The sequence below is a fragment of the Cyprinus carpio genome, chromosome A17 (assembly GCF_018340385.1).
Source record: "Cyprinus carpio isolate SPL01 chromosome A17, ASM1834038v1, whole genome shotgun sequence".
NCBI classification, from domain to species: domain Eukaryota; kingdom Metazoa; phylum Chordata; class Actinopteri; order Cypriniformes; family Cyprinidae; genus Cyprinus; species Cyprinus carpio.
The window spans coordinates 9,105,437-9,131,778 of record NC_056588.1 but is presented as its reverse complement, the minus strand read 5'-3'; the positions used below and the strand labels follow the sequence as shown (position 1 = coordinate 9,131,778).

Genomic DNA, 26,342 nt, shown 5'->3' with positions numbered 1-26,342 from the left:
TTATCCAGGTATGCAGACTCGCTCTCGCGTTTCATACAAACACAGCTGCTGCCATTTTGCTACGATTGTTTTGTACACTGTAATGGATTGTAAGATAACTAACAAACTGGTAAGATTTTAAAACATTTTCGTCTTAAATCTTTTAATATTTATGTGGTCAAATGTTGTGTAATAAGTGGTTTGACTGCACTGTATCCCTTAAATGTCCGTCTAGTTTGCTGTCTTCACGGAAACTTTGCGTTCAACATTTCAACTCAAATCAATATTTCATGTCTAATTATTTACTTATGTGGCAAGTAGCCGTTTAATAAGCGGGATAATGTATATCCAGCCAGTTGTTATCGCAGAATAACCCCCTTTAGGGTGATACCCTGTCGGGGGTTATTCTGCGATAACAACCGGCTGGATGTACATTATGCTTTACATATTCATTTAAATCTAACAATACCTGTTAATGTCCAATTAAATTAAATAAAAATCTTATGATCAGCTGAAATTGCACATTAAATGGTAAAATGTATGATAACACACACACACACACACACACACACACACACATACATATATATATATATATTTATAATGTATTTATTAAATATTATTATTACAGTAAAAAAAATTACAACAAGATTCAATTTGTTAACATTAGTTAACTACATTAACATTACATTAAAGGGATAGTTCACCCAAAAATGAAAATCACCCCATGATTTACTCGCTCTCAAGCCATAGGTGTTTTATGACTTTCTTCTTTGAGACGAATACAATCGGAGTTATATTAAAAATGTCCTGGCTCTAACGCAACGCCTACGTCATCCGCTGGACGCCACTCTCTTGTGAATGTGTGTACGACAGTTAGCAGAAGCTAGAGATTATGGTTTATGACGTTTTAAATATGGATATTATACTTACACAAACAGATCGCTTTGTTTTAGAAGGCCTTTATTAACCATTATTATTTTTAATATAACTCCGATTGTATTCATCTGAAAGAAGAAAGTCATGTACACCTAGGATGGACTGAGGGTAAATCATGGGATCATTTGCATTTTTGGGTGAACTATCCATTTTACTACATTAACAACCACATTAACTAACGATGAAAAATACTTTAAAGGCATTTATTAATGTTAGTTAAATGTTAATTTCAACATTTAGCAAACAAACTAGCAGTGAACAATTAATGTTAACAAAGATTAATAAATACTGTAACAAATGCTCGTTACTTAATGTTAGTTGTTAGTGTATTAACTAATTGGAACTTACTGTGTGAAATGTTACTATTATTATTATTATTGTTATTATCATTGGACTTTTGTGTGACCTTAAAACTAGATGTGGAAGAGATCATAAACCAAGACGATAAACATTCTAGAAAGCATCTACATCCTTTTAGAGTGAGATTTTCTATCAGTTTCAACTCCATTCCCCAACAGCACTCAAAATACAATCAATAATCGGCTCACATTTTTACAAGCTCTTCTGTCCTGCTCATAGTGTATTTTGCTTTGTTGACGTTTCTGGTTTGGCGTTTGTTGAAGATGTGAGGTGTAAATGAGTAAACATCTTGCTCAACTGCAGTCTCTCTCTCGTCTTCTGGTCTGCGTGTTTCTCTTAATCGACGTACTATAAACATTCTGTCAATCTCAACGAGCTTGTAATCATGAAACGCCGTGCTGGGCTGTTGCTCTGCTGCTGTTTGTGTCTTTCTTATGTTTGCTTTTTTATGGTGTTCTGAAACACTTGTCCTGCACTTGTTTCAAAACCATAGTCAAGCAACACAAAACAACCTCTATTGACAGAACCACAATTTAGAGCCCAGCTTGTGTTTATATGTGTGTGTAAAACGCTTAATTTAGCCTGTTTTGTCAGTCATTTTGTTTATTTTTCAAACAGAATGATTGCCTGCTGGGGAGCCACAGTAACTTGTAATACTGGTCTCAAATCTCTCTATCTCTCTGCCGATGCTGTCAGGACCCCCTCCACTCCTGCCGAGTCGAAATAGCTATTTTTCCACAGATGTCACCCATTGTACACTTACAAAATGCTCTCTGGTCTTCATCATGTACGTTTTGTGTATTTTGAGGGCTGTGTTTCTCTCCTTAAAAGGTAAAATGTTAGTTAATTCAGGATTTCTATGAATCAATTAAGAGGTAAACAAGATAACGAACATGTCGTGAGTTGGTTAGGAGCTGAAGATGTCACATTCTTGTGGTCTGTAGTTTTGCAGCACAGCTGTGGTTTTGTGTTTTCTCTCACTTGTTAACACAAAACAGTCCATTCACACTCTTTCACACAAACACATAAACAGACACAAACACTTGTATGAAGCGGACACTGCTGCCCTTTTGAACAGGCTGGATAATTGGCCCCATTCAGTCACTCTATGTGTGTGTGTGTGTGTGTCAGTATCTGTTGTCTGTACTGTATATAGAGAGCAGAGGATGTGGAGAAGGAAGTGATGGGTTGTTTCATGCCTCTTCGTTATTGAAGAATAGCTTTGATTTCTCTAAAAAGCTGTCTGTGTGTGGGGGAGACAAAAGCGGGACGGAGTTCATTGTCTGAGTTTTTTTGAGTCTTGATTTTTTTTTTTTTCTTACAGGTAAATCTGGAGGACATGGAATGAAAAAAAAATACTGACACATTACACACACAGTTAACTTTTGTGAACAATCAGACAAAATAATTATATGGTGGGCAAGTCTATCTGGAAATGTTCACTGTGACTACTGTGAAAAATATTAAAATGTATTAAAAATTGTAGGTGGGCTTTATATAAAAAGCATGGTTATGTTTATTTAATAATGTTTTTTTTAATGTATAAACCATCTATAAGCACTAAAGTATATCACACAGGAATATGGTGCATGTGATGAGTCACTTTACAATTTTGCACTAAAAAATATACTTTCATGTGAATTGTAATAAATATGCATTTTGATGTCATGCAGTCAGGTCAGACAAACCCTACTGTGATAATGACAGACAGACAGACGGGAGATGAAGTCACATCAAGTAGAGATGGTCACAGAGTCACAGCCGTTTCCAGAGTTAAATGTTTGGAAAGATCTAACAGAGGCTGTTTTTTTTTCTCTAGCACCTGAAAGACACAAAGGTACTATACATTGTTTTCTGAATGTAGATGCAACTTAGAGTACTACCCATTATGTAAGTGTTAGAATGTGTGAAAGAAAGAACCGTACCCAGGATCCCCTCCTGCTCCAGTTCCTCTTCTATCGCCATCAGACCATCCACTCTCATCCTCTAAACCCGCCCACTTTGAGAAAGGATACACCTGACCCTACAGCCTTTAAACACACACATATGGTCAGGTCCAGAAGAAAGAATCTGCTCCTAAAAATCAAATTAAACCTGAAAAGTTTTTGGATTTTGAAAAATGTAAAACAAATCAAACTAAGAAATAATTAAGATTTTCCATTATAGTATTCATTCTACTAATCAAATCAGCGAAATTCTGACATTCATGTTAATTTTTTTTTTTTTTTTTTAGTTTTTGTGCAAATTATTTTATGATAATATAGTTTTTAATGAAAAATTTTCTACTAAATTAGAAAAATTATTGGTCTCGGATCTTTGGACTTAGTCATACATTTGGTCTGTGTTCAGCAACATATTTAATTTACAGTATGATAGAAATATAATTTCATGAGCTGCATCAGTTGTTTGACAGGTATGTTCATTGGCACATATTCGGGAACTAAATGAATTGGATTTCAGACTTAATAAAAATACTTAATCAGAGACTACATGCACACATACCACTAAAATTAATTCCCTAAAAAAAAATTCAAAAAATGGTTGTCAACCCTGCAGGTCAAAAATTGATATATGTGACCTTGGAACACAAAACCAGTCTTAAGTGTAAATTTTATGATCTGAAAGCTGAATAAATAAGCTTTGCATTGATGTATGGTTTATTAGGATCGGACAATATTTGGCCGAGATACAACTATTTGAAAATCTGGCATCTGAGGGTGCAAAAAAATCTAAATACTGGTGCACCTTTTGAAAAATGAATTCTAAATACATATTACTAAAAAAAAATTAAGTTTGATATTGTACCAGGAAATTTACTAAATATCTTCATGGAACATGATCTTTACTTAATATTACATAAAATAAAAATTGATAATTTTGAGTTACATGCTTATTACATTCAAAAAATATACCCTAGAGACACTTTATACTGAAAATGTGGTCCAGGCTCACATATCACCACTGCCTATATCCTGCACTCTAACACACAGCGAACACTTATGATTAACAAGATTATAAAAAACAACTCTTTCATCCTCCTCCTTTTTCAAATCACTGACTATGCCAGAACCTCAGTGAGCACTGAGTCTACTTTCATCCTCAAAGCCTACCTTTCTGCTCTGCAATGCTTTGTATAAGGTCAGTTCATATCAGATGAGCCAATGCATGACACGATGGACACAGATTGTATTAGCAGCATCTATCAGGCATGACTTTACCAATCACTATACCTCTCCCACTGATCAATATCATATTTTTTAATCTCGCCTCTTTCCTGAAAGGATCAATGAGGGTAATATCATATTTTTTAATCTCGCCTCTTTCCTGAAAGGATCAATGAGGGATGTGATAGCAGGATATTTATTAATCAGACCCTCGTACATGCCCAGCAATTCATCTGGGGATTTGTGACAGCCAGATATTACCTCATACTTCCCACGTGACTAGAAAATGGCAAGAAAAGCATTTAAAATGGTGACTGTATATTATTTGAACTTTTTTTTAAACATTTGCAGTACTTGTTTTGGGTGGACATGAAAGTAATAATTTCCCTGTTGTGTCTTCTCATCATTCACATAGTCCATCAGGCCATGTGCTTCACAGTTTATAGCCAAGCGCAGGTCTGAGCCCAAAGCCAATGCCAGGTTAGCACATGCCTCTGTGACCAGATCAAGAGCCTGTTCACGACGTTTAAACCCCACCTGTAATGCTCCCTTATCTGTTACACCTACTGTATAGGCTGAGAAAGGTTAGTGACAGAGGAATATCATATATCATCATAATGAATTATTGGCAACATGTGGCTAAATAGAAATGGTTCTGAAAAGGTTTAGACAGTATACTAGCTTGGGACTATTATTTTAATTGTTATTAAAGCTATCACGGATTACTTTACATACATGACTGTTCCATAGTTTGGGGTTAGTAGGATTTGTTTTAACGTGTTTACTGTTTCTGAAAGAAGTCTATTATGCTCAAAAAAAGCTGTTTATCTGATAAAAAAATAAATAATACAGTAAATGCGAGATTACTGTTTATATATATATATATATATATATATATATATATATATATATATATTTAAATATAGAATTTTTTACAGCTAAGTTACATCAGCATTTTCAGCAGCTGGATACACAGATTTTGTAAATTACATTATTTACATAAAAACAAAATTACATACTTTTTTAATGTCTTTTTGTTTGTTTTGTTTTTTCTAAGACACAATCCATTTATAAGGCACTCAAGCCAGTTTACATATTTACATTCTCAGTCTTGCACTAAAGATTAAAATATATTTTGATGTGAATATAAATATTGCAAAAATAATAAAAAAATTTCTTTCCATAAAATCAGATTTCTTCAGACATTTTTAAAAACCAAAGAGGGGCAGTAATCATGGCCAAACATGATTTTTGATCTCTAGAAATTTGATCCCAGGTTGTCTCTTTAACCAGTGTGACTGCGGCATGCATGGTTTTAGAGAAATTGACGAAAAGCAAGTGACATAAATTGCTGGATCCAAGGAGGTTATACCATAAAATTGTACGATTGAGTGTTAACTGGGAAATGATATCCCACTGATATAATCCATTATGTATCCTTAAATGTCCATTATGTATCCCACTTGTAAATCAAACTCACCTGAACAAGCTTTAGTTAGAACTAAACTGATTCCAGCATCCCTACCTTATAATGTTATGAAGGTCTTTATCAAGGCTATATAACATTAGTGCTCTGAGGTTCCCACAATGCACAGTGCACCAGTAATAGCCTCCCATCTAAACATAACTATATATTTATTGTGTGACATGCTGTTAAGTGGTTCAATCGTCATTCATAAGCCCTGCACGTGATTGAGGCCTGTTTATTTCATTCAGATGATGATGTGCGGATAATTACCCCAACAAAGCATCAAAAAAAAAAAAGAATCCACATGTAATTTGTGTGCTGCTTGATGCTTTTGTGTGAGCCGTAGCATATGACATTATGTCCCTTTGTCAAAGAGTCAAACCCTATGAGAGCATCCTTACCCCAGCTTTATACGCAGATCCATTCAAAACTCTCCTCATTTCACACTGCAGCTCAAGGCCCATGCCAATGACCTGCAAGGCCAACACACACATACTATACATACTGTGCTGAACACAACCTACTTTACTAAAAGTTTGTTTGTTTTTGTTTAAGTGTAAAAAGGTGGGATCCTTAAGCACATGCATACTTCTCTGACTCTTTGCGATGAGCTGGGCATGAGGATGAACTCCTCTAGCAGGTTGAGTTTCCCCAAAGAGTTCTTTCCACAGCTCAGTATTATAATCATGAGAGCCGGCAGGTGCGTCTCATTCTGAGCCTAAAGTAGTTTACAGGAAATGAGGAAGAGGATAAAAAAGGAGTTTTACATCAGTATAGTGTTCAGTAGATTTCTGTATAACAAGTTCATCAGAACACAAGTCTTCTCCCATAATGCAATTCTTCAAGCACACGTCCACTTGATGATTAACATACATGACGTGTCTGTGTTTTTACATACACTTTAAAAGTTGTTGAAATAAAGCAATAATACAGTCATGCTACCTAAAAAAATATTTTTCTGATTTGATGTGATTTTTTTTTTTTTTAATTAAAGGGATAGTTCACCCAAAAAATGCTAATTTGCTGAAAATGTACAAACCCTCAGGCCATGCAAGAAGTAGATGAGTTTGTTTCTTCATTGAAACTGATTCGGATATATTTATCATTACATGACTTGCTCACGAATGGATCCTCTGAGGTGAATGGGTGCTTTCAGAATGAGATAAAAACATCACACTAATCCACAAGTAATCCTCTCTTGTGAAGTAAAAAGCTGTGTGTTTGTAAGAACTTGAATGTTTGATGTTTACAAAGCGTTTCACTTTACAAGACATTAATTGAGGGACTGGAGTCTTGTAGATTATTGTGATATTTTTTCATCAGCTGTTTGGACTCTCATTCTGATGGCACCCATTCCCCATTGGTGAGCAAGTGATGTGAAACTAAAGTTGTCCAAACCTGTTCCAATAAGGAAACAAACTCATCTACATCTTGGATAGTTAATTTTCAGCAAATTTGCATTTTTGGATGAACTATTCCTTTAATACTTTAATTTAACAAGGACACATTAAACTGATCAAAAATGAGACATTTAATGTTTTTCATTTTCTATTAATCAAAGAATCCTGAAAAAATATGAATGTATGTTTACACAAAAATATTAAGGACCACAACTGTCAACACTGATGATGATGAAGATGATAATAACAATAACAATAAATGTTTCTTGAGCGCTAAATAAGCATATCAGATTGAATCTGAAACATCAAGACTGGAATAATTTGGCTTTGCCATCACAGTAATAAAATATATTAAAATTAATATACTAAACCAGTTATTTTAAATTGTAATATTTCACAACATTACTGCTTTTACTGTATTCTTGATTAAATAAATGCAGCCTTTGTGAGCAACTTTTGAACGGTGTAGTACCAGCGGGACTCTGACTGATCTGATATGTCGGTATAAGGGTTCTCCTAGTAGTCTGGCAGTAGTTTTTGGCACAGCCAAAGAAACCACACCCACTGCTGTAGCCCCTGGCAGTCTTGGCACTGGGGTCTCTGCAGGAGGGAGGGGTTTCTCTGTGCTGTTACCTTTTTTTCCTGAATATAAAAACAGTGATGGCAGAAGAAATTGCAGGGGATGGAGAGGTCAAATTGAAGGATCTGCAGTTTAAAGTGCACTATATTATCTTATGTCATCTGAATCTTAAAAAGGAGCTGAATGGTGTGGTTGTGGAAATTAAAGCCCAATTCATACTTCTGCGTCGAACCTACGCCGTAGGTTGTAGCAGAAGTATAAATGAAAACTGAAGCATAGCCTACGGCGTAAAGGCTACGGCGTAGGTCCGACCCAGGAGTATAAATCAGCAAGAAGCATTTATCTGAGCGTGCAATGTCTACATGGTGGCCACCATGAGAGAAGACCCACTCCATGCAGAATAAAACAGCTTTTTCTAAGCCACTGATATAACTGAAGGCCATCATATTAAACATCTTTTTCAAAAGTACTAATCATTTCTTTAAGGGTAAACGCTTTTTTAAAGTAGAAAAGTTCACCTGGGGCACCTATAAATCTGTATATCTTTGATTTTTCTAAGATTTTAAGAAAGGTTGGATTTAATGAAAAGGTTAAAACAGAGTCACCATCACATAGAATGAAACACATGTGACTCAGTACAAGCTGCTAATGTATCTGAGAGTAGCTCCCAGTAGGATTTCTATGATAACACAGACATGTGGAATCTTTTACAACAGGTCTCAGATCATTGAGATGACAGCAGAGTGCAGAAGATTGGCTGGAATATTGTTTACCCTCTTGTCTTTGAATCCCACAGGGTTTTTCACTTGCTGTACTAGGATGGGCTGTTGTCCTCCTGTGGCAACCTCACTTAACCTGAATTCTATTCTGATATATTTATTGTGTGAGCTCAAATAATATGTAACATCAGTGATGTTTTACTGTGCAATACAGCTAAATATTCTTTAATGGCAAAACATTAAGCTCCTTTACCTTTATCACCTCCTTTCTTGTCTTTGGCAGGGGCAGGTGTAAGAGCCTCAGACACTGATTCATTCTTCAGCTCATCCTCCTCCTCTCTGTTAAGGCTGTCCTTGTACTCCAGGTAACGAGCCATGAAGAAATCACTGCAGGCAAAAGACACACAACCTCAGTCATACATGTGTGTATTAAAGCTTAGTTATCATAACAACCTTCATGTTCTTTGACTGAATGCTTGTGTATTTTGTATTGTGTGTGTAATCACCTGAGTACTTTGTCCAAATTGGTTTGGTCAGTGGGGTTAAAGCCTTGCAGCATTGGACTGAGATGCTCTCTGATCCACTTCAGAGCTGTTGTGATGGACAGACGTTGCTGGTTATGCTGGTTGCTGTTAAAAAATACCTCCCCTGACTCTGCCACACCATCAGCCAGACCATCACAAGGTCCATCCATCACTGCACTGCACACCATCTGTAATTTACACAAAATGGCATTGAAATTCAAAATTTGCCCCCATAATGAATTTCTCTATAATCTGATATATTTATTTAATTCTATTCTAGGATTGTTTAATTATTCTCATGGTTCAGATTCAGTTAATTTTAATCCACTGACTAAAATATTTGACATAAAATGTGCTATGTTGTTTCGGGAATATTTGTATACTGTTATTATATTTTCACACTGAAAACAATGCACTTCTTTCACAATAAGGGGAACGGTGAATATTCTTTGCAAAGATGAGTATGTTTGGGTTTGGCTAATGTTAAAGCAGAGATCAGAAGTCAGAAAGTTCTGTTGAAAAGTGAGTCATCACGTTCGAGCACTCCCAAAACACACTGAGCTCATGCCTACAGTCGGCCTGTTCCCTGTCCCAATGTATACTGTCATAATTTCTAAATTTCTAAACTAAAACAGCAGCACTCAACTGCAATATGGCCACCATATCAGAAGGCATAATGCTTACTTTGCAAACAGAGCGACAGAGAGAAGGCAAAACAAATGGAGAATGAGAGACAGAGAGTGATCTGATGTTCACACATAGTTAGTGGTTGGTTGCCGAAGCACGTGAGTCACAGTCAGGGGCATCATACACTCATTTTTTTTTTGAGAGGGCATGAGTGAAGGGGGGTGGTGGGGGGGTGCTCATCATGCTTGTCATATGACACACAGCAGTAACTGATATAGACTTATATTTTATTTTTATTTGTTTCCTTCTTATTCAAAATATTCCCAAAAGTGTTAACTATATCATAAAATATCTCGATTATCAAATGTGTACGTAAATGCATTTTGCACCTTTATAGATTGTTAATTGATTATATTATTGATTATAATCACTGAAGCTGTTTACACTGTGAAATGTATCCTACTTACGTCGTACGCACATCTGCACTTTGTTGTTTCTGATGAGAGAATTCGTCAGAGAGCAGAATTCCTTCAGCGAGCAAGAGAACAAACCACCGACATTTCAGCGACGACTCATGATCTGAACGCCTCTGATTAGTCATTGCATTCATAAGCTCAACAGAATCGTGTGTGATTGGTTACAATGTGCATCGCTGTAAAAACTCGTGTCTCTGGCTCAGTACCAGCCAGCGAACGCAGATTTGAATTAAGCAGCTGATGCTGTGACACACTGCACGTTGTAATCACGCCGGTGATTGTATGAAATATAAAAATATATATATATTATTTGCCTATTTTTTGTCTTTTGGAAGCTGCATTCAATATCCACTTGGCTCAAAAATCTGAGGGGGCACGTGCATGACGCCTCTGGTCACAGTACAAACGCACACGCTCTGCTACTTTAATTGTTCTGTGTTGTCTGTGTGTGCATACGTATGTGGACATGCTGTGACCTAAATTCATCAGTGTCACTGTCACTACAAATTTGTGGTGCAAATGGTAAGGTGAAAGGTTACAGGGCGATGAGCTTCCAGTTCCTCATAACCATCAAAACCGAGACACTCGGATCTGATGACCATCTTGTTGCCTAAAAGCAACGCTAATTTAATTAGGCTACTTTAGACCTACTTGCTGTAAAACACATTAAGCTCATGGGACAAACTGGTAGCTGCTCTGAAAGGTAATTTCAGAATATACCTTTTCCTCATTTCTGATGATGAAGTACACATGGGTCTAAACTGCTGTCAATCCTCTTCCATCAAACACCTCTCTTACAGTGATTTTACTAATTACTGGAGTATAGGAGAGCTTGGAAAAATAGTTTGCCTGAAAAAGAGTAGTAGGCAGTTATTGATTTGAGTTCATTATGTTGGTGTGTAATTATGGGGGTCTGACCTAAATCAATACTGACTTCATTCTGGTGGAATAACAAGTAAACCGCAGAAGACGCAATGACAATTGTCATTTATAATTCTACAGGAGGTATAATTATAATTCTAAGATAAAATGTTAACAGCTGCCATATCTCAAAAGCATAAGTTATTTGATTTGTCCCACCAGATAACCATAGATATCATCCGGCTTCTGCCAAAACATCTCGTTCAAGACGGTTTCTATCTTCTGCGGGACCCCGGTGGACCTGTAATGCTCTGCGGCTTTGTTCTTCAAGTCGTGAAACCCCTGGTCCTCTTTTGATACTATGCTATGGCTCAAGAATCCTTTATATGACATGATTGTTTGGTTTACGATAGAATTTCTTCTTTACAGTCCTTCGCTGTCATGCGCGCGTCCCCGCAGGCTTTGTTGACGGTCTGTGGTTGCTTGGCAACCTCAGACGTAACACCGCGAGAACAGAGTCTGTTTCTCTTTCATAACGCATTTAATTGGAATAAGTTCAATATCCATCTTGACGCTGTGTGGCCTCCATAAATATAATAGGACCCTCCATTCCTCCTAACGTAAAATGCTGAATATTTCGGGACCTTTTGTTCCCAACCTTCACAAGACTTAAATTAATTTAATGATAAATCTGATAACGCATTATCAAACTTAATTGAAGCGGAAAAACTGCATGCGCTCGCAAACGTGAGAAAAGTGAGTGAAGAATTAGCACCATTATTCGTCGCATCAACAGTTAATATAGAATAAAACTGTTTTATAATAGCCTAGTGTATTTTTAATTGTAACAGAACTGTTTGCTGAAACATATCTAGGCTATATCTAGATATCCTTGCATTGCCATGTTCACTGATATCACGTGTGCCGCGAGTCCTATAAGATTAACGTCGGTAAGTGCTAAATCCATTGTTTCTGTAAAGCTTTTAATCAACAACCTGACTCTGAGACCCAAATCATAATGCGGCCAAATAGGCCTATTTTGATTAATATGTTGAAGTATGTTGGGTCATGTTTTTCTGAAACAAAATAAAAATGATTAAAACGTTTCTATGAAGTAGACACTAAATGTCTCAAAATATTTTACTCTAGTGGAAAACCCTGACTGGTTGCTCTACATGTCAAAAAATAAAACAAAAATTAAACGAAGAATGCGTAGGCTAATGTAGCTAAATGATCCAAAAATCACTGCCGCGGTCATAATATGGACATTTTCGTACTGCATGAACAAAATTACAATCATCCAGGTTCTTAATAAATAAAAAGCAACTGGGCAACTATTTTACAAATAAAACTACTAGGCCTACTACTTCAACTACTAATAATAATGTAGGCCTATTAGGTTAGCCTACTTGACGAAAATAAAAGTAAAATAATAATAATAATAAAGTGTTATTACATTTTGTTATTATTGTAGAAATGTTAGGTAATAAAGTGTGAATCTGCGCGGTTGCCGCTGCCTAACAAACTAAGACTGCTTTATTAATGTAGCCTATGTAAAATTATTTAACGTATCTAATCTATTGCATGAGTCCACATTAATTATTCTGCTAACTGCCCAAGTGCAGGAGTTGTTCCCATTAAAAGTTAGCTATTATTTGTTTCTTTGTCTGTTTGGATGGAATGAATGGCAGGTCGCCAATGACCAGTGTAATTTTAACCGAGGCTTTTATTTTATATAAAATATAAAAATCGGTCTGCCTTACAATCTTTTAAAGCTAGCATTAATGGCAAATTATTTATTTTTTAATCTTTTTCAAACTTTGAAATCTTTGAAAACAAAACGCATATAAAGTAGCCTACTGAAACAGAGGTTAAGGAATTTTAAGATAAATCTGATCATTTAAATGTTTTGGAATTGTTTTTTTGCTGACATTTAATTTTTTTCCACACTATAAGAGAAATCTGAAATGGAAATAAACATTTGTTTTAGCTCATTTTTAGCTCAATGCACTCTGACGTTCATGCACTAAAGTGTAATTAGCTAGGCTACTCTTTATAGTTACGCAGTTTTGCAAAGTCCAATACAAAGTAGTAATTTATTATTTTAAAAAAAATATGCCTACTATTTTATTGTTTAATGTATAATTTAATTGAATGTATAATTTTCAAACACTCCCTCTGGGCGTCATTTAAATCTTGCTTTTGTTTGGTTTTCTAACATATTTAGCTGCGTGCGTGGGCTCTTAAATGATTTTACCATTTATCGTACAATGCAAATTAATTAAGCACATAAGGATATTATTTGCAATGTTTTGATTTAGAAGTTCAAAGAGTGATTTATTAAATATTTATGTTGCCAGCACACGTGAGATTTTTTTCCAGCTGTTGACTGTTTTAGTCAGCAGTTCATTTATTTCTGTGCTCATGGCGTATTAATAAACCGTGTTCTGCACTGAGTTTTACTTTCTCTATCCCTTTTTTAGAAATATTTTAATCCAGGGTTAGTCAAATAACTGATGAAATCAGAGCGCATTGGTGTCAACGGCTGTCCTCTATTTTTGTGACCATTTAGCATATAGGCCTGTTACGAGTAATAGTGAGAATTATTTTACATTATATTTGACTACATATAATTATTATTATTATTATTATTATTGTTTTTTTGCGCTATGTAGCTAATTCTCACCCAAGTTTAAAGTAGACTATTCGTTTGCGAAAATATTATTTTCTACTACATATTAAGTGCTACAGATTAACAGTGTTGCTGTTAGTTCAGTAAGGCAAAGGTCCTTGTCCAGATTAACGAAGCAAAATGACTATGGTTTTCATTTTTCCCCGGTACATGCAGTAGGCTCTACTCTTAGATTTGGTTATTAAGAGACACGTTAAAATGGACATTTAAACATAGACTAATCTTACTGTTATAGGAACTGAGAGCATTATTTGCATGGAACAAACTGGAGAATTAAACGCCTGTGTGACTGTGTGGCACGCGCTTCTGCTCGCGACTAAGGTTCACCCGGAGGTCAGTCGCTTCGACCAGGACAGGAAGTCATCGAGAGGGCACCAGAATCACTGACGTCACGGAGTAGAGCGCGTTTCATTGGCTTTTTGCTGCGCTTGGCTGGGTCGTGCAGATGGGGCAGACGTAAACAATATCTGACACAACATAATATGCTTGCTTAAACATAACCGTGTCTCCATCGTAGTTCCGCATGGGGCAAAAGCATATGATTTTTAGAAGAAACGGGTATCGATATTGCATTTTTTTTCAGCGTATTGCATAAAGCGAAACCACTGTAAACTTCACAGAAATCAAGTAGGATGCCTTTCAGTAGCGTGGTTAAACTCTCTAATGCAATCTACACGGAATGCGTTACATCTGAATGATGAACAAGTGGGAAAACACTGTATTTCACGATTTAGTCTAGGTAAACTTCACTCAACAGAGCATTAAGATTCTCAAAAAATGACGTGGTCTTTGGAGAATAAAAGTTTTCAAATAAATGTCTTGATCTTAAATAATTTTAAGCAGACATCTAAACATATTTGTAGCCATTAGACTGTGCGGTCACCTCTGTGTTCAAGTGAATATGCCTGTATGTTACTGTCGCCACCAGCCGGCCGCGTCTGCGCACTCAAGTTCAGTCTACGCAGGCATTCTGTAAACAATTATTTTCTTTTCATATATTATCCCGCCTAAGAGAACACATTTTGCCCTGAAAACGAGTCGCAAAATTCAGGTTAATTGCCTAAAAACCACAGACAAATACAAAATGTATTTAATTTATGTAGCAGTGATTTATTAGATTTATAGCTTACTATCAAGCATTATGATCTATAAAATTCTTAATTAACAATGTTGAATAAAATGCCAAACTTAAGACTGTAAATGTATTATAAATATGTAAATTAACATATGTAAATTATTACTAACTCAGCTTCTTTCATTTGATTAAGAATGTTTATTGACTTACATTTCGGAGAGGATACATCCACAGACACTTCCTTTAGGACAACCTGGGCGTAATCTGTGTGACAGAGACAAACCAAACGCATATCTACAGCTCTATATACTGCATAAGAGAATTATATAAAAACCACAAGAGCCATTAGTGACCAAATAAAGAGAATCGTAATACCCTGCTAAGCTGTGGCTAAAACACCCTGTTTAAACAGACCTGTGCCTGTTGGGGCGACCGCTGGGCCCTGTGAAGCAGTCCAGGCTTTTCAAGAGTGTTAAAGCTGGAAACATCCACATTGTCAAGACATGTGACTGCCAGTAGGTCAGACACTCCCAGACAGATTTGTTGTCTGTATTGTTCCTCCTTGCAGAACTTCTTGGAGCCTCAAGCAATGAATTATTTGGTTTTCATAAAGTTCTAGCAAGTAAATGTAATGTTTTATGAATATTTATTCGTCAAGCACAGACCTACCATCTCGCGCTCAGCCACTTGTTGATTTGTTATCCCTTAAGGCCATAACTGTGTTTTTGTCGTGCCATTTTGACATCATATAAGGCATGCATCATGTGGATTATAACAAATACAGAATATAATGCACTTTATGCCGCGACCAGGGCTTTCACCATTTGCATTTAAACGTTTTAATTGCTTAACTAATGTTAAACGGCTTGCCAAGGGTCCCGCTGGGTCACGGGGAAAAAGGGCCATTTCTGCCTTAGCGCGTCTTGTCCTATCCTTAAGCCGCCAGATGCATCGCCTGATTAATGCTTTCAGAGCCGCGCACTTGTCCAGTCATGTTTTCAAACTTTGCCAGGTGTCATCTGAATGAACACCAATAGATTTTTTTCTTTTTTCTTTTCAGTTTGTGTTTCTTCCTGAATTAATACGACCACGAGCACTCAATGCAGAATTCATTGGCATTTACTTAAGATTTGATTTATAATTCAAGAATTGAGCTTGCTTGATTTGGTAATGTAAAACAAACCTACTACTTATGATTCTTGTGTCTATAGCGTGAAGCTACACGAGGATTCTAAACGTCAAAAAAAAATATTCGTCTGTAGTTCAGTTTTATTAATATTCAAGCGTAAAAAAAGTTATTTAAAAAAGAAATATTTACCTATTTATTACAGCTGGAACTTAAATTCTTTTTTTTTTTAAATCATGATGATACTGACAATATTCGGGCGGAAGACTCTTTTTATTTTGTTTATGCATGCAATAGATAGCCTAATTTATAGATATTTTACGAATACTTCAATAACCTTTTGTATTAATTATTATATATGCTAATCTAACAAGAAATAGCCTAATTAACACACAATCTCACCAGAAACAACATCTTCCCATAGGGAATTGTTTAAAATCGTATATTTTGAAAATTAAAAGTATTTTAGGTTTGTTAAATATTGTGTTGTTATATAATGCATGCGCAGTGATCAGACTCGGCCATAAATTAATACGGTTCAACATAAGCAAAACATCTGCAAACAGACGAAAAATAACTTATTTTGTTGGTATGTATAAAACTGATTACAGAATTTATTTGAAATAATTTACTCTTCAGATTAATAATGAGTTCTTGCCTTAATGAAACGATCTCGTTTAAGAGGTCGCGCGCATTGCTCTGATACCTGGACCGAGAGAGAGAGAGAGGGAGGGAGGGAGAGGGAGAGAGAGAGAGAGAGAGAGATTTGTTGAATTATTTGAATCTTTCTTTCCGAGAGAGAGAGAGAGGGAGAGAGAGAGAGAGAGAGAGATTTGTTGAATTATTTGAATCTTTCTTTCCCTGCTGCCATCTGGCAAATACATAAGTGAGATCAAACCCTTGACCTTCGCATGTTCCCGTATGAGTATGCATTTTCTTCCTGGTAAAATAAGAGACAAGTGTTATTTAACCCTGCCGTGTGCACAATGAAGGCTGGGAACAAAAAAACAAAACAAAACAAAAAAAAGCGTAAAGCCCTGAAAGATGTAGCCTACACGCAGGAATAGTCACAGAATCTTTCAAAGCATCTCTAAAGGCTATAAGCATAGCCTTATTGCGTTTTTATTAACTTAAGTAGGCTAGTGCTAACTGGGAAGTGTATTTAGCCTAGCTATAGCCATAGTTTAGCCTAGCCTAAAGCGTTTTCTGAGTTTACTAGGTTAAATAATCCATTTTCATTCGGAGAAAAACAACAACAACAACAAACAGACACAGGAGCCCATAGGCCCACTTTAGTAGCCTCTCAAAACAAGCATGTCATTCAAGTGACATTAAACTGTGAATGATGATAATTAGCCTAATAGGCCTTCTAGTGAAAAGTTTATGAAATTAAACTGCTAACACTCGAAATGGCAACTAAATTAAATTCATTATATTATAGCCTAGCACTTAAATATATCAATTAACTTACTGTAACTAGCATCTACGTTTTAGCTATTTTAACACTTACGACATTATTAGCCTACATCCACAGAGCCAACGTTTCCCATTGTTTTCAGTAATGTAAAGTAAAAATGTCTCTTTTACACATCCGCAAGTAAATATAAACTACCGGACTTCTCTAATGTCAATGAATCTGCACTTAAGCACGGCGCAAGTCAGTTAGGAAGCTACGGATTTTGCGTAAACCCTGCGCAAATATTTTGACCAAAAGAACTCCCGATTTTTGTGTGTGTATCCAAGGGTTCATGTGGTAGGCTATACACTGCCGGCGTGACCTATAGGCAGAGCAGGCAACTGCGCAGGGCCTCGGGCTTTGAGGCGGGGCCTCACCACATCCCCAGTGCGCTGGTCCACCAGTCAAGACAGACAGCAAAATACTAGCCTCATTGTTCATTGGATATAGTTGGATTGTCACTCACCTGCAATTAAACCAATTAATGTTGCCGTTTCAAAGCAGGTCCCGCCTCCTGAATGTTTACCGTGATGAACACATCCTTCAGGTGCTGGGAAGAAAAAGGCTAAAAAGAAAGAAGTACAGCTCCTAATGCAGGTGCGTGAGTTGTCATCATCTGTTTTGGAGTGATTGCAATGTATTCTAAATATAAACTTGTTCTGTTGATCAGCGTCATTTATGGACAGATCATTCACCGGCTTATTGCTATTTTAAAAGAGCGCGAGCGCTGTTTGACCCGCCCAGACGCGACGCTTTGAATTTGCGCGATGAATGACAAGTGCGTCGGGAGTTGACAGCTACAAGGGCGAAAGCAAAGAAGTTTGTATTCAAAGTCAAAAAGCAAACACACTTTTAAATGTTTCAAAAAAAGCACCTCAGATGTTTGTATCTTCTAAATTCTGCTGATGATTAGGCTACATTATGCTGCTAACATTGAAGCTTTTAACTAGAAATTATCTTCTTTTTATCTTATTAGTGATCGTTCCTTTCACTTACACTTGATTTGTGCATATAGAGCATATTTAAGGTAACAATGCAAAACATAATATCATATTATTAATATTAATAAAATGACAATATCTGTAGTCAATAAATGGGAGGGGGAAATATGTATATGTACATATTAAGTATGTACATATTAATCTAACTATTAATCTGTACATACTTAATATGTACATACAGTATAGTACAGTACAGTACAGTCAAAAGTATGACACATTACTGTTTTTAATGTTTTTTGTAAGAAGTCTCTTATGCTCATCAAGCCTGCATTTATTTGATCAGAAATACAGAAAAAAAACAGCAATATTTAGATAGGATGTTTTAAATTGATTAAAAAAAATAAATCCTAAAAAATATCACAGGTTATAAAATAAATATTAAGCAGCATAATTCAGCATATTAGAATGTTTTCTGAAGGATCATGTGACACTGAAGACTGGAGTAATGACTGATGAAAATTCAGCTTTGCATCACAGAAATAGATTATATTTTAAAGTATAGTAAAATAGAAAACCATTATTTTAAATTGTTTTTTTTTTCTGTATTTTTATCAAATAAATGCAAGCTGTATGAGCGTAAGAGACTTTTCAAAAACATTAAAAATAGTAAATAGTAACAAAATTTAAAATGAAATGTTGTGTAAATTAAAAGGTTAGGAATCATATTTGTTTCAAGGGCTTTTTATTGGGGGTGGGGGGCCTCCAAATGTCTAGAACCGGCCCTGGTGGTATGTTTGTTGTGGCTTGATCAGTTCAGCATGCTGCCAAGAGCATTGGTAAAAGAAAACAGAAACAGTTGTGTTGGCAATAAGTGTATTGTTTAAAAAATCTCTTTGCGCACGACATGCATAGGGGTACAACCAGCCAATCGATTGAGAGAACTGTTGAGAGAGCAGTGATATTCAGCCATGCCCTTGAAAATTACAACTGTTCTTAAAGCACAATAATGCAATTGTAGTTGCCTAGATATTATTAATTAATTACTTCACTTGCACAGAGCCTATTGTAACATTCCATTGACATTCTTGCTGTTTATCATGTTCATAAGTAGGCTTAAATAACTTAAATTTTCACACTCTTAATTATTTCTTAATTTTGTCTTTATTTTAGCTCTCATGCATTTGTAAAAGTGAACGTGTAGTGTAAATCAGAGTTAAAGTGGTGGAACCTAAAATGTCCTAAAAATGTTGTACTGTCCTATACCATTTTTGTCATTCTGTATGAACACTTCCCCCTTGTGGACTCGAGGGCATGTCGTCCCAATGTCAAGGCTTTGGAGATTTTTTTATTTGATTTGATTTAATTTTAGTTTAGTTTTTTTTTTACTTCTTTCTAGTTTTCTGAAACCCCTTATTTTAACAGGATAAGCTTATATAGCCTATTCAGAATTATTTTAAATTAATTTAACAATACCATTTCCAATATGTTTTGTAAAGAATGGTCAAGTATTGTGCAGGAAACATTCTTTGCACATGTATTATAACTTTGAACAGCTATCAAAGCTTGTTTGTGTTTTAACCAAAATGAAGGCAGTTATAGTTTTATAGTTTAGTCATCATGTTTGCAAAACATCATATGTCAAGAGGGATGTATATCTTGTATTCCGTTTTTGTTTTACATCAGGTACAAAATTAATCCAAGCCAATTAAACTATTTAAGTTGAGTCACTTAAAAATCTTTCCTCACTGTGTGATTTTGGATAGATTATCTAGAAATAGGGACTGTGAGAAGTCACCCAGCAGCATAATTAAGCTGAATCCATATAACTGGATGATAGCTTATAAGTGGGGTCTGATTAGTCCACATTAATGTGATGCAGGTCCCTCCCTGTGTGCCATTCTAATAATATGCATTGTTTGTATTTTGGTTATATATGAAAGGAGGTCAATTCATATATATACCCAAAATACAAATGTGTTTCAGATTGAGTGACTTTCAACCAACCGGTGCCTTGATATATCCATATCACAAAAGCCTAAACATAAGTAAACTTCTCCAAAATTATAATACGGTTAATACAAACAAGAACCAGCCTATGTTGCAGCATATTATGGATTCTGTAGGACTGTTTCCAAACTTTTCTTGTAAAGAGTGCATTGAACTGGCTAACATGGCTTGTTATCATCAAAGACCATCAAAGGGCCAATTTAAAGGCTATATACTTTCATAAACCATTTTTCCTACAAAAGTGAAAATACATTGCACTGCATTTATGCAGTTGATATTTGTTTAAAAAAACTGACTCATTTAGTGACTACAAGTCCCAGCTAATATTATAAGTAATGGGGCAGCAATTTGATTTTAGATTTTGAAATGTAGTATTGGTGCAACATCACCCCAATTTTTGTGATTGTTAAAGCAGTGTGAACAGGAAGCTTAGTAAAGTGTCATAACAAGCTAATGGAATCTAAAAGCAAGAAATGTGCCATTTGTGCAAGTCAGGAAATAGAAAGCCATCCAAAATATGACTACTTTTCATAAAGCCATGACAAGACATATGTTTTTTAGTTTCTCTCCTTTTTCCTTGTACATTTTACATCTACAAGTTTTTGATGCGCATATGAATATAAACAAAATATGTATGGGGCACTTTGAACATTTTTAAATATATTAGAGTAGGACTAGCATTATGTTAATACAATGCCTGTTTGGGGTTTGGTAGGCTTATGGTCCTGTGGGTCAAATTCAGATTGACCACTAGATGGGGCATTGAGACTTTTTATAACCTAGCAATGCCAGGGGATGTGCCATTTGTTTCCTCCTTTAACAGCCATAGTCTACTGAAGTTTAATTTACTAATTAATTTAGAAAAACAGCCATCAATGATTGTATGTATGAATGCACTTGTCTAATATGTAGGCTAAAATGTGACTAAATTAATTGACTTTTTCTGTCTCTAAGTAACAGAAAGAAACCTCACATGTAAAGTGAAATGTTTGTCCATGTTTCACCAAAGGAACCTTCTGTGAAAGTGTCTACAGCAGAGATGCATTGTGTTCTGCTTTATTCTGTGTGATATCATGAATATTCCAGTGCCTTTGTCATGTAAACTCCACCCTGGCTGAGATCACACCCATATGCTAATTAAAAAGAAAATAATTTCTCCTCAGATCTACACAAGCACCACTTTAGTGCATCTAAAACTCATATGTCACCCAATTAATATGAAATAACAATACGACAATGCACAATATTATTTTCCATGCAATGCTGTTTATAGTTTATAGCAGTATTATATGACCATGTGCAATTGCCGTGGAATATTATTTGATATTTGAAACTTTCCACAGAACAATATTTTACCAATGACAGACAGACAGATAGATAGACAGACAGACAGACAGGTAGACAGATAGATAGACAGATAGATAGATAGATAGATAGATAGATAGATAGATAGATAGATAGATAGATAGATAGATAGATAGATAGATAGACTGATTTGTTTTTCTGAGTAAACAAGCACTATTTACAACACAATTAATGTATTATATAATATCTTCACAGTATACACCTAGATTTACGAATAGCTTATACAGAATTATTTACTCCTCACTTTAGTTCTCAGAGGCCTGTGTTTACTCTGTTACTGTATTCAATAGCCTAGTCTCGCACATGAGTCGAGCTGAAGGGCGGGGCGGGATGGCGAGCCACTTCCTTTCTCTGGGTGTCAGACGGTCCGAGGAAAACACAACTCTAGGTCAAACTCGAGATACTTACTTTTAAATGAGCACCAAAGAGTTAATCTTAAAGAGTTTTGGGCTGGACGTCTGGTGGGTGTTAGAGCGTAGTGAAGAAACAGGACGTCTGTGGGTGGGGGTGGGTGGGGGGATATTAAGAAGTAGGGAGCTTTCTGTAAAGAATCTAATGAGGAGCGCAAAAGTTAGACATTAAGTGGGATCTTAACAGGAATAAGGAGACTTGAACATTTTAATGATGACGGAGAAAGAGTTGGTGATTGAAGACATCATTACAGGCAAGTTAAATCACTTTTATAACAGTTTGAGCAGTTAATTCTACGGTGCAACCCGTTATCAACGCCCACAGAATCAGAGCCCACATGATATCATTACCGTAGCTAAGTGTAATTAAATCCCTCTGAGACAGATCCACACACAGCTTTTAATAGCTTTATTTTGCGGAATAAATACACTGTAAAAATGGTTATATGTTAATTTTAAAGGGGAAAATAATCTAAAAATACTACAATAAAAACTGTTAATTGGTTAAGTTGCCATATAGTAAGTTACATATAGGCCTACGTTAAAATATTTTATAAGACAATATGTAATTTTACAGTAAAATAATATTGTTTTTTTTTGTTTTGTTTTTTTACAATACTTTTATGGTGAATCAGCGTTAAAATAGGACGTTATATGATTTAATTAGGCTACACATTGACGTCATAGTAGGCTATTTTTTACTATAATGCTCTGGCAACCTACAAATAGCAGTTTTACAGTAAATTTCTGCAGTGTATTCCTGGAAAACACGTTTACTGGATGTAAATTATATTCCATCTCAAGAAATTTGTTAGGGATTTTATCCCTTCACTTTTCATGGCATAAAACTGCATCTGACTTTAAAAGCGCAGTGTAGACTTGGATGACTGAGATAGAAGGGGTGCAGAGTTGGGTCACGTGGTCTCGCTCCTGGGAGCTTTGAGTCAATGCAGCAAAAGTCTGCGCGCTCCATCATCATCATCATCATCCCAGGTGAAGCCGGAACGAGGTAGGGCTCCTCAACCACCGAACTAAACACCACAGCGCTATATATACGTCCATAATACATAGTAAAACGGTTCAGTTCTCGTTTTGATACGGAATAATCGCACTGCATAGAAATGTAGTAGGCTAATGCGACTGTTTACAGCATGGCTTTGAGATCAAAATAGCATTAGGATGTGTATTTAGCTGGTTTCAAGGTCTGGCGTGTTTCTGACGGTTCTGCGCATTGCAAGGTAAATGAGCACATGTCGCTAGGCTACTGCTGCTGTCGGTCCTTTAGGAAGGACGCCAGTTTGAGGATGTGATGTAATGTGATTCGGGAGGGGCGCATCTCTGACACAGCAAGCACATCTGTGTTATACTCATCATGAGCATGTTTTTCCAGATGTTGTTCGTGCAGTAGACATCATTAGACGGCGTCAAGGTGATATTCAGAGAGAGATGCGTAACATCTTTACGACATTGCCGTCTATTCGAACCATGCGTGAATGAATCATTCTTGTGAATTGGATCTTTATAAATAGGTTGAACCTGTTCACAAACGCTGGTTTGTTGCTATAAATCGCACTGTATAGATCCGAGCGCATCCCGAGTCAACTCGCTGACTCGTTGAACCGAGAACCGATTCGCTATGAACCAAGAATCAATTGAACCGTGTGAGTGGATGGATCGAAAAGTTACTACATCAGCCGCTGCAGTTATAAATAACACGTACTACACGTAGCCTATGATGACTTGATTGTGTGACAATTTTATTGATACACATATCATATGAAAGTTATAACATCTTATTAAAACGTGCAAAAATTCAACCATGAGATTCAAATTATTTATTTGTTTCTAAATGACTACGTTTTCAAATAAACAGCATTGCACCTTACAGATTTATGGAACAATTTAAATTTAGATCATGTAATAGTCCACGCCGTGATATCAGAGAGCACGTGATGACGCAGTTACTCGAATCACTGAATCATTTTTGAACCGTTCTTCTAAAAGAACTATCCGAAAGAATCGATTCGCTGAAATGAGTGGGAATGCAAAGGTTTAAAGTGCCCCATTATGGATTATGAAATGTATTTTGGTTTTGGGAGTCCCCAATAACAGGCTGACGTGCATGCAAGGTCAAAAAACACTTTCATTGTCTTATAATATGCATTTATTTTTACCCTGCTTGCTCAATCACAGAGAGCAGCATAGTGTTGGCCCAGATTCGGCCCACATCTGGCCCGCCTGAAATCTCCCAAACGATTAGCTCAACGATTCATTTTTCCAAACCCCTCTTTTGCCTGACGATAATCTGCGGTGATTGTTCCGATGGGTCGATTTCTATTTCATCATGCCTGATAAAGCAGCTTTTGTGAGTGCAATGCTGCCTTGTGTACAGCCGTTACCGGGGAAACCGCTATTTTTGCTCCAAAAGCGGCACCTAGTGGCAAAGAATGAATTTGCGTTTTCATTCAGACCAAGTTTTCTCGGGTCTGCGCGTGCAACAATAGGCGGGCAATATGCTACTGTTTCATGTTGACGTTAACATGAAACTGCTTGGGATTGTTTTAAAAACGACTCATTTCAATGATCCCGAGTCGACTCTTTGTTTTGAGAGACTATAACTTTATACAGTGCACGTTCAGATTTAAAACTTTGCAGGATGTTTTTATTCACTTAGAGCTGTGTTACACGCTGCATTGAAAGGTCATTTAAAAAAAATCCATCATAGGGGCACTTTAATAGATCAGGATGTTGCAAATCTGGCACTGATGTGCTAATTGCACCATGCCAGAAAATTTGCATAGGAACATTGAACTTGCTGCCAAATGTTTTTTGGACCATTTGTTAAAATGTGCAAATTAACTCCATAATGTCCTTAAATTGACAATTTGTCCACACCAACTGCCTTGAGTACTTGTGTGTAGCAGTTTTAACCTTTGCGCCCCGAGCCTCTGGTTAGGGTGCCAATAGCAGAATAAAAACATGTCCTCCCCCTCAGCACATTCCCACGGTGGAACTTCGGGCCTTGAGTATAAAGCAGTCATTGTTTGAGGAAAGGGGAAAAGGCCTCATAGGTAGCGTATGTAGGCGGGTAGAGAAGAGAAGACTAGACCCAGAAATGGTTTATTAGATGGGTAGTCGTGCGTGTTGCACGTGGAGGCCTTATGTAAACAAACATGGCTTTCAGACTTTAGATATATTTCTTGATGCATTTTCGCTCTGCTGAGATCCTGAGGTTAATTGGTGCTTTAGTTGATTTAATGCAGTTTTGTGAATATAATCTTTTCTGAATTTGATGCGTTGGTCACTGTACAGATAGTTTTTCTTAAATGTACACCAATAATCAGGGTTATTGTAGTTAACTAAAACTGAAGCTAAAATTAAAACCATAAAAGCCTATTTTGTTACTTGAAATAAAATAAATGTTAACTGAAATAAATTATATAAAAGTATAAAGAAATTAAATATAAAAAAGGCAGCATTTCTCTATTTTAGTTAAACTGTGTACTAAAATAACTAAAACTAAAACTGACATAAAAATTAAAAACATATATAAACAGAAACTACTAAAATTGACAAAAACACAACAAAATTGCTAAAACTTTAAAATGAAAGTGAAAGCTGAAAATATAAAGACAAATACTATGATAGTGTTTCAGTGATACTAAAATCACACTGCTATAAAAATCATTTGAAAAACTATTTTTACAGTGAATTTTGAATCTATGAATCCACCAGGTTTTGTGACCATGTACCACACTAGCATGTCTTTCTTAACAAGCATGCGTGTGGAGTACAGTGAGGCTGACAGCAATGGTGAAGGTGGTTGCAGTGCACTGACTGGTGCATGTTAAACAGTTGTGGTTGGGGCAGGACTGCTTAGTCAGCATGGATGGGATATGGGGTATTCATATTTGTCTGTAGCATTCATGCATGCAGACACACCCACAAACTGTGACCAGCAGCTATCGCCAAATACACAGATGTTTAACTAACACATGCAGACCCAGAAACCCTGTAACTCTGGACTCAGCAGTATGACGTGACCAAGAGAGCAGAGATAATGTCCACTGTCAGGGTATGGCCACAAGATGTGATGTGGATCCACATCTGTTTAAATAATTGAGACACATGGCTGAGGAGAGAAAATGTAGAGATGGTATTTGTCTTTAGAAA

General features: G+C 36.2%; 1 protein-coding gene, 1 long non-coding RNA gene and 1 pseudogene across 6 annotated transcripts in view; 1 reads left to right on the top strand and 2 right to left on the bottom strand.

The window, feature by feature from the left end:
- Nucleotides 1–794: 794 nt before the first annotated feature.
- LOC109106302 lies at nt 795–4,430 on the bottom strand. The gene is made up of 3 exons (XR_006162125.1): nt 4,389–4,430; nt 3,204–3,308; nt 795–3,100 (listed from the first exon to the last, which is right to left on the bottom strand). It is a non-coding gene; the product is annotated as an uncharacterized LOC109106302 (long non-coding RNA).
- Nucleotides 4,431–5,483: 1,053 nt separating this feature from the next.
- On the bottom strand, nt 5,484–12,328 carry LOC109106301 (annotated as a pseudogene).
- A 5,573-nt stretch (nt 12,329–17,901) lies between these two features.
- The window catches only part of LOC109094258 (heat shock 70 kDa protein 12A-like), a 32,812-nt gene continuing 24,371 nt past the window's right edge, over nt 17,902–26,342 (top strand). For 2 of the 5 annotated variants that reach the window (XM_042773920.1, XM_042773916.1), the window contains exon 1: nt 22,272–22,423. In XM_042773920.1, coding sequence (XP_042629854.1) covers nt 22,381–22,423 — 43 coding nt within the window. In that variant the 5' untranslated portion in view covers nt 22,272–22,380. Of the gene's footprint in view, nt 18,044–22,271; nt 22,424–23,029; nt 23,179–23,231; nt 23,408–26,342 lie in introns of those variants that run through there. The other 3 variants (XM_042773918.1, XM_042773917.1, XM_042773919.1) reach the window with 3 other exon arrangements.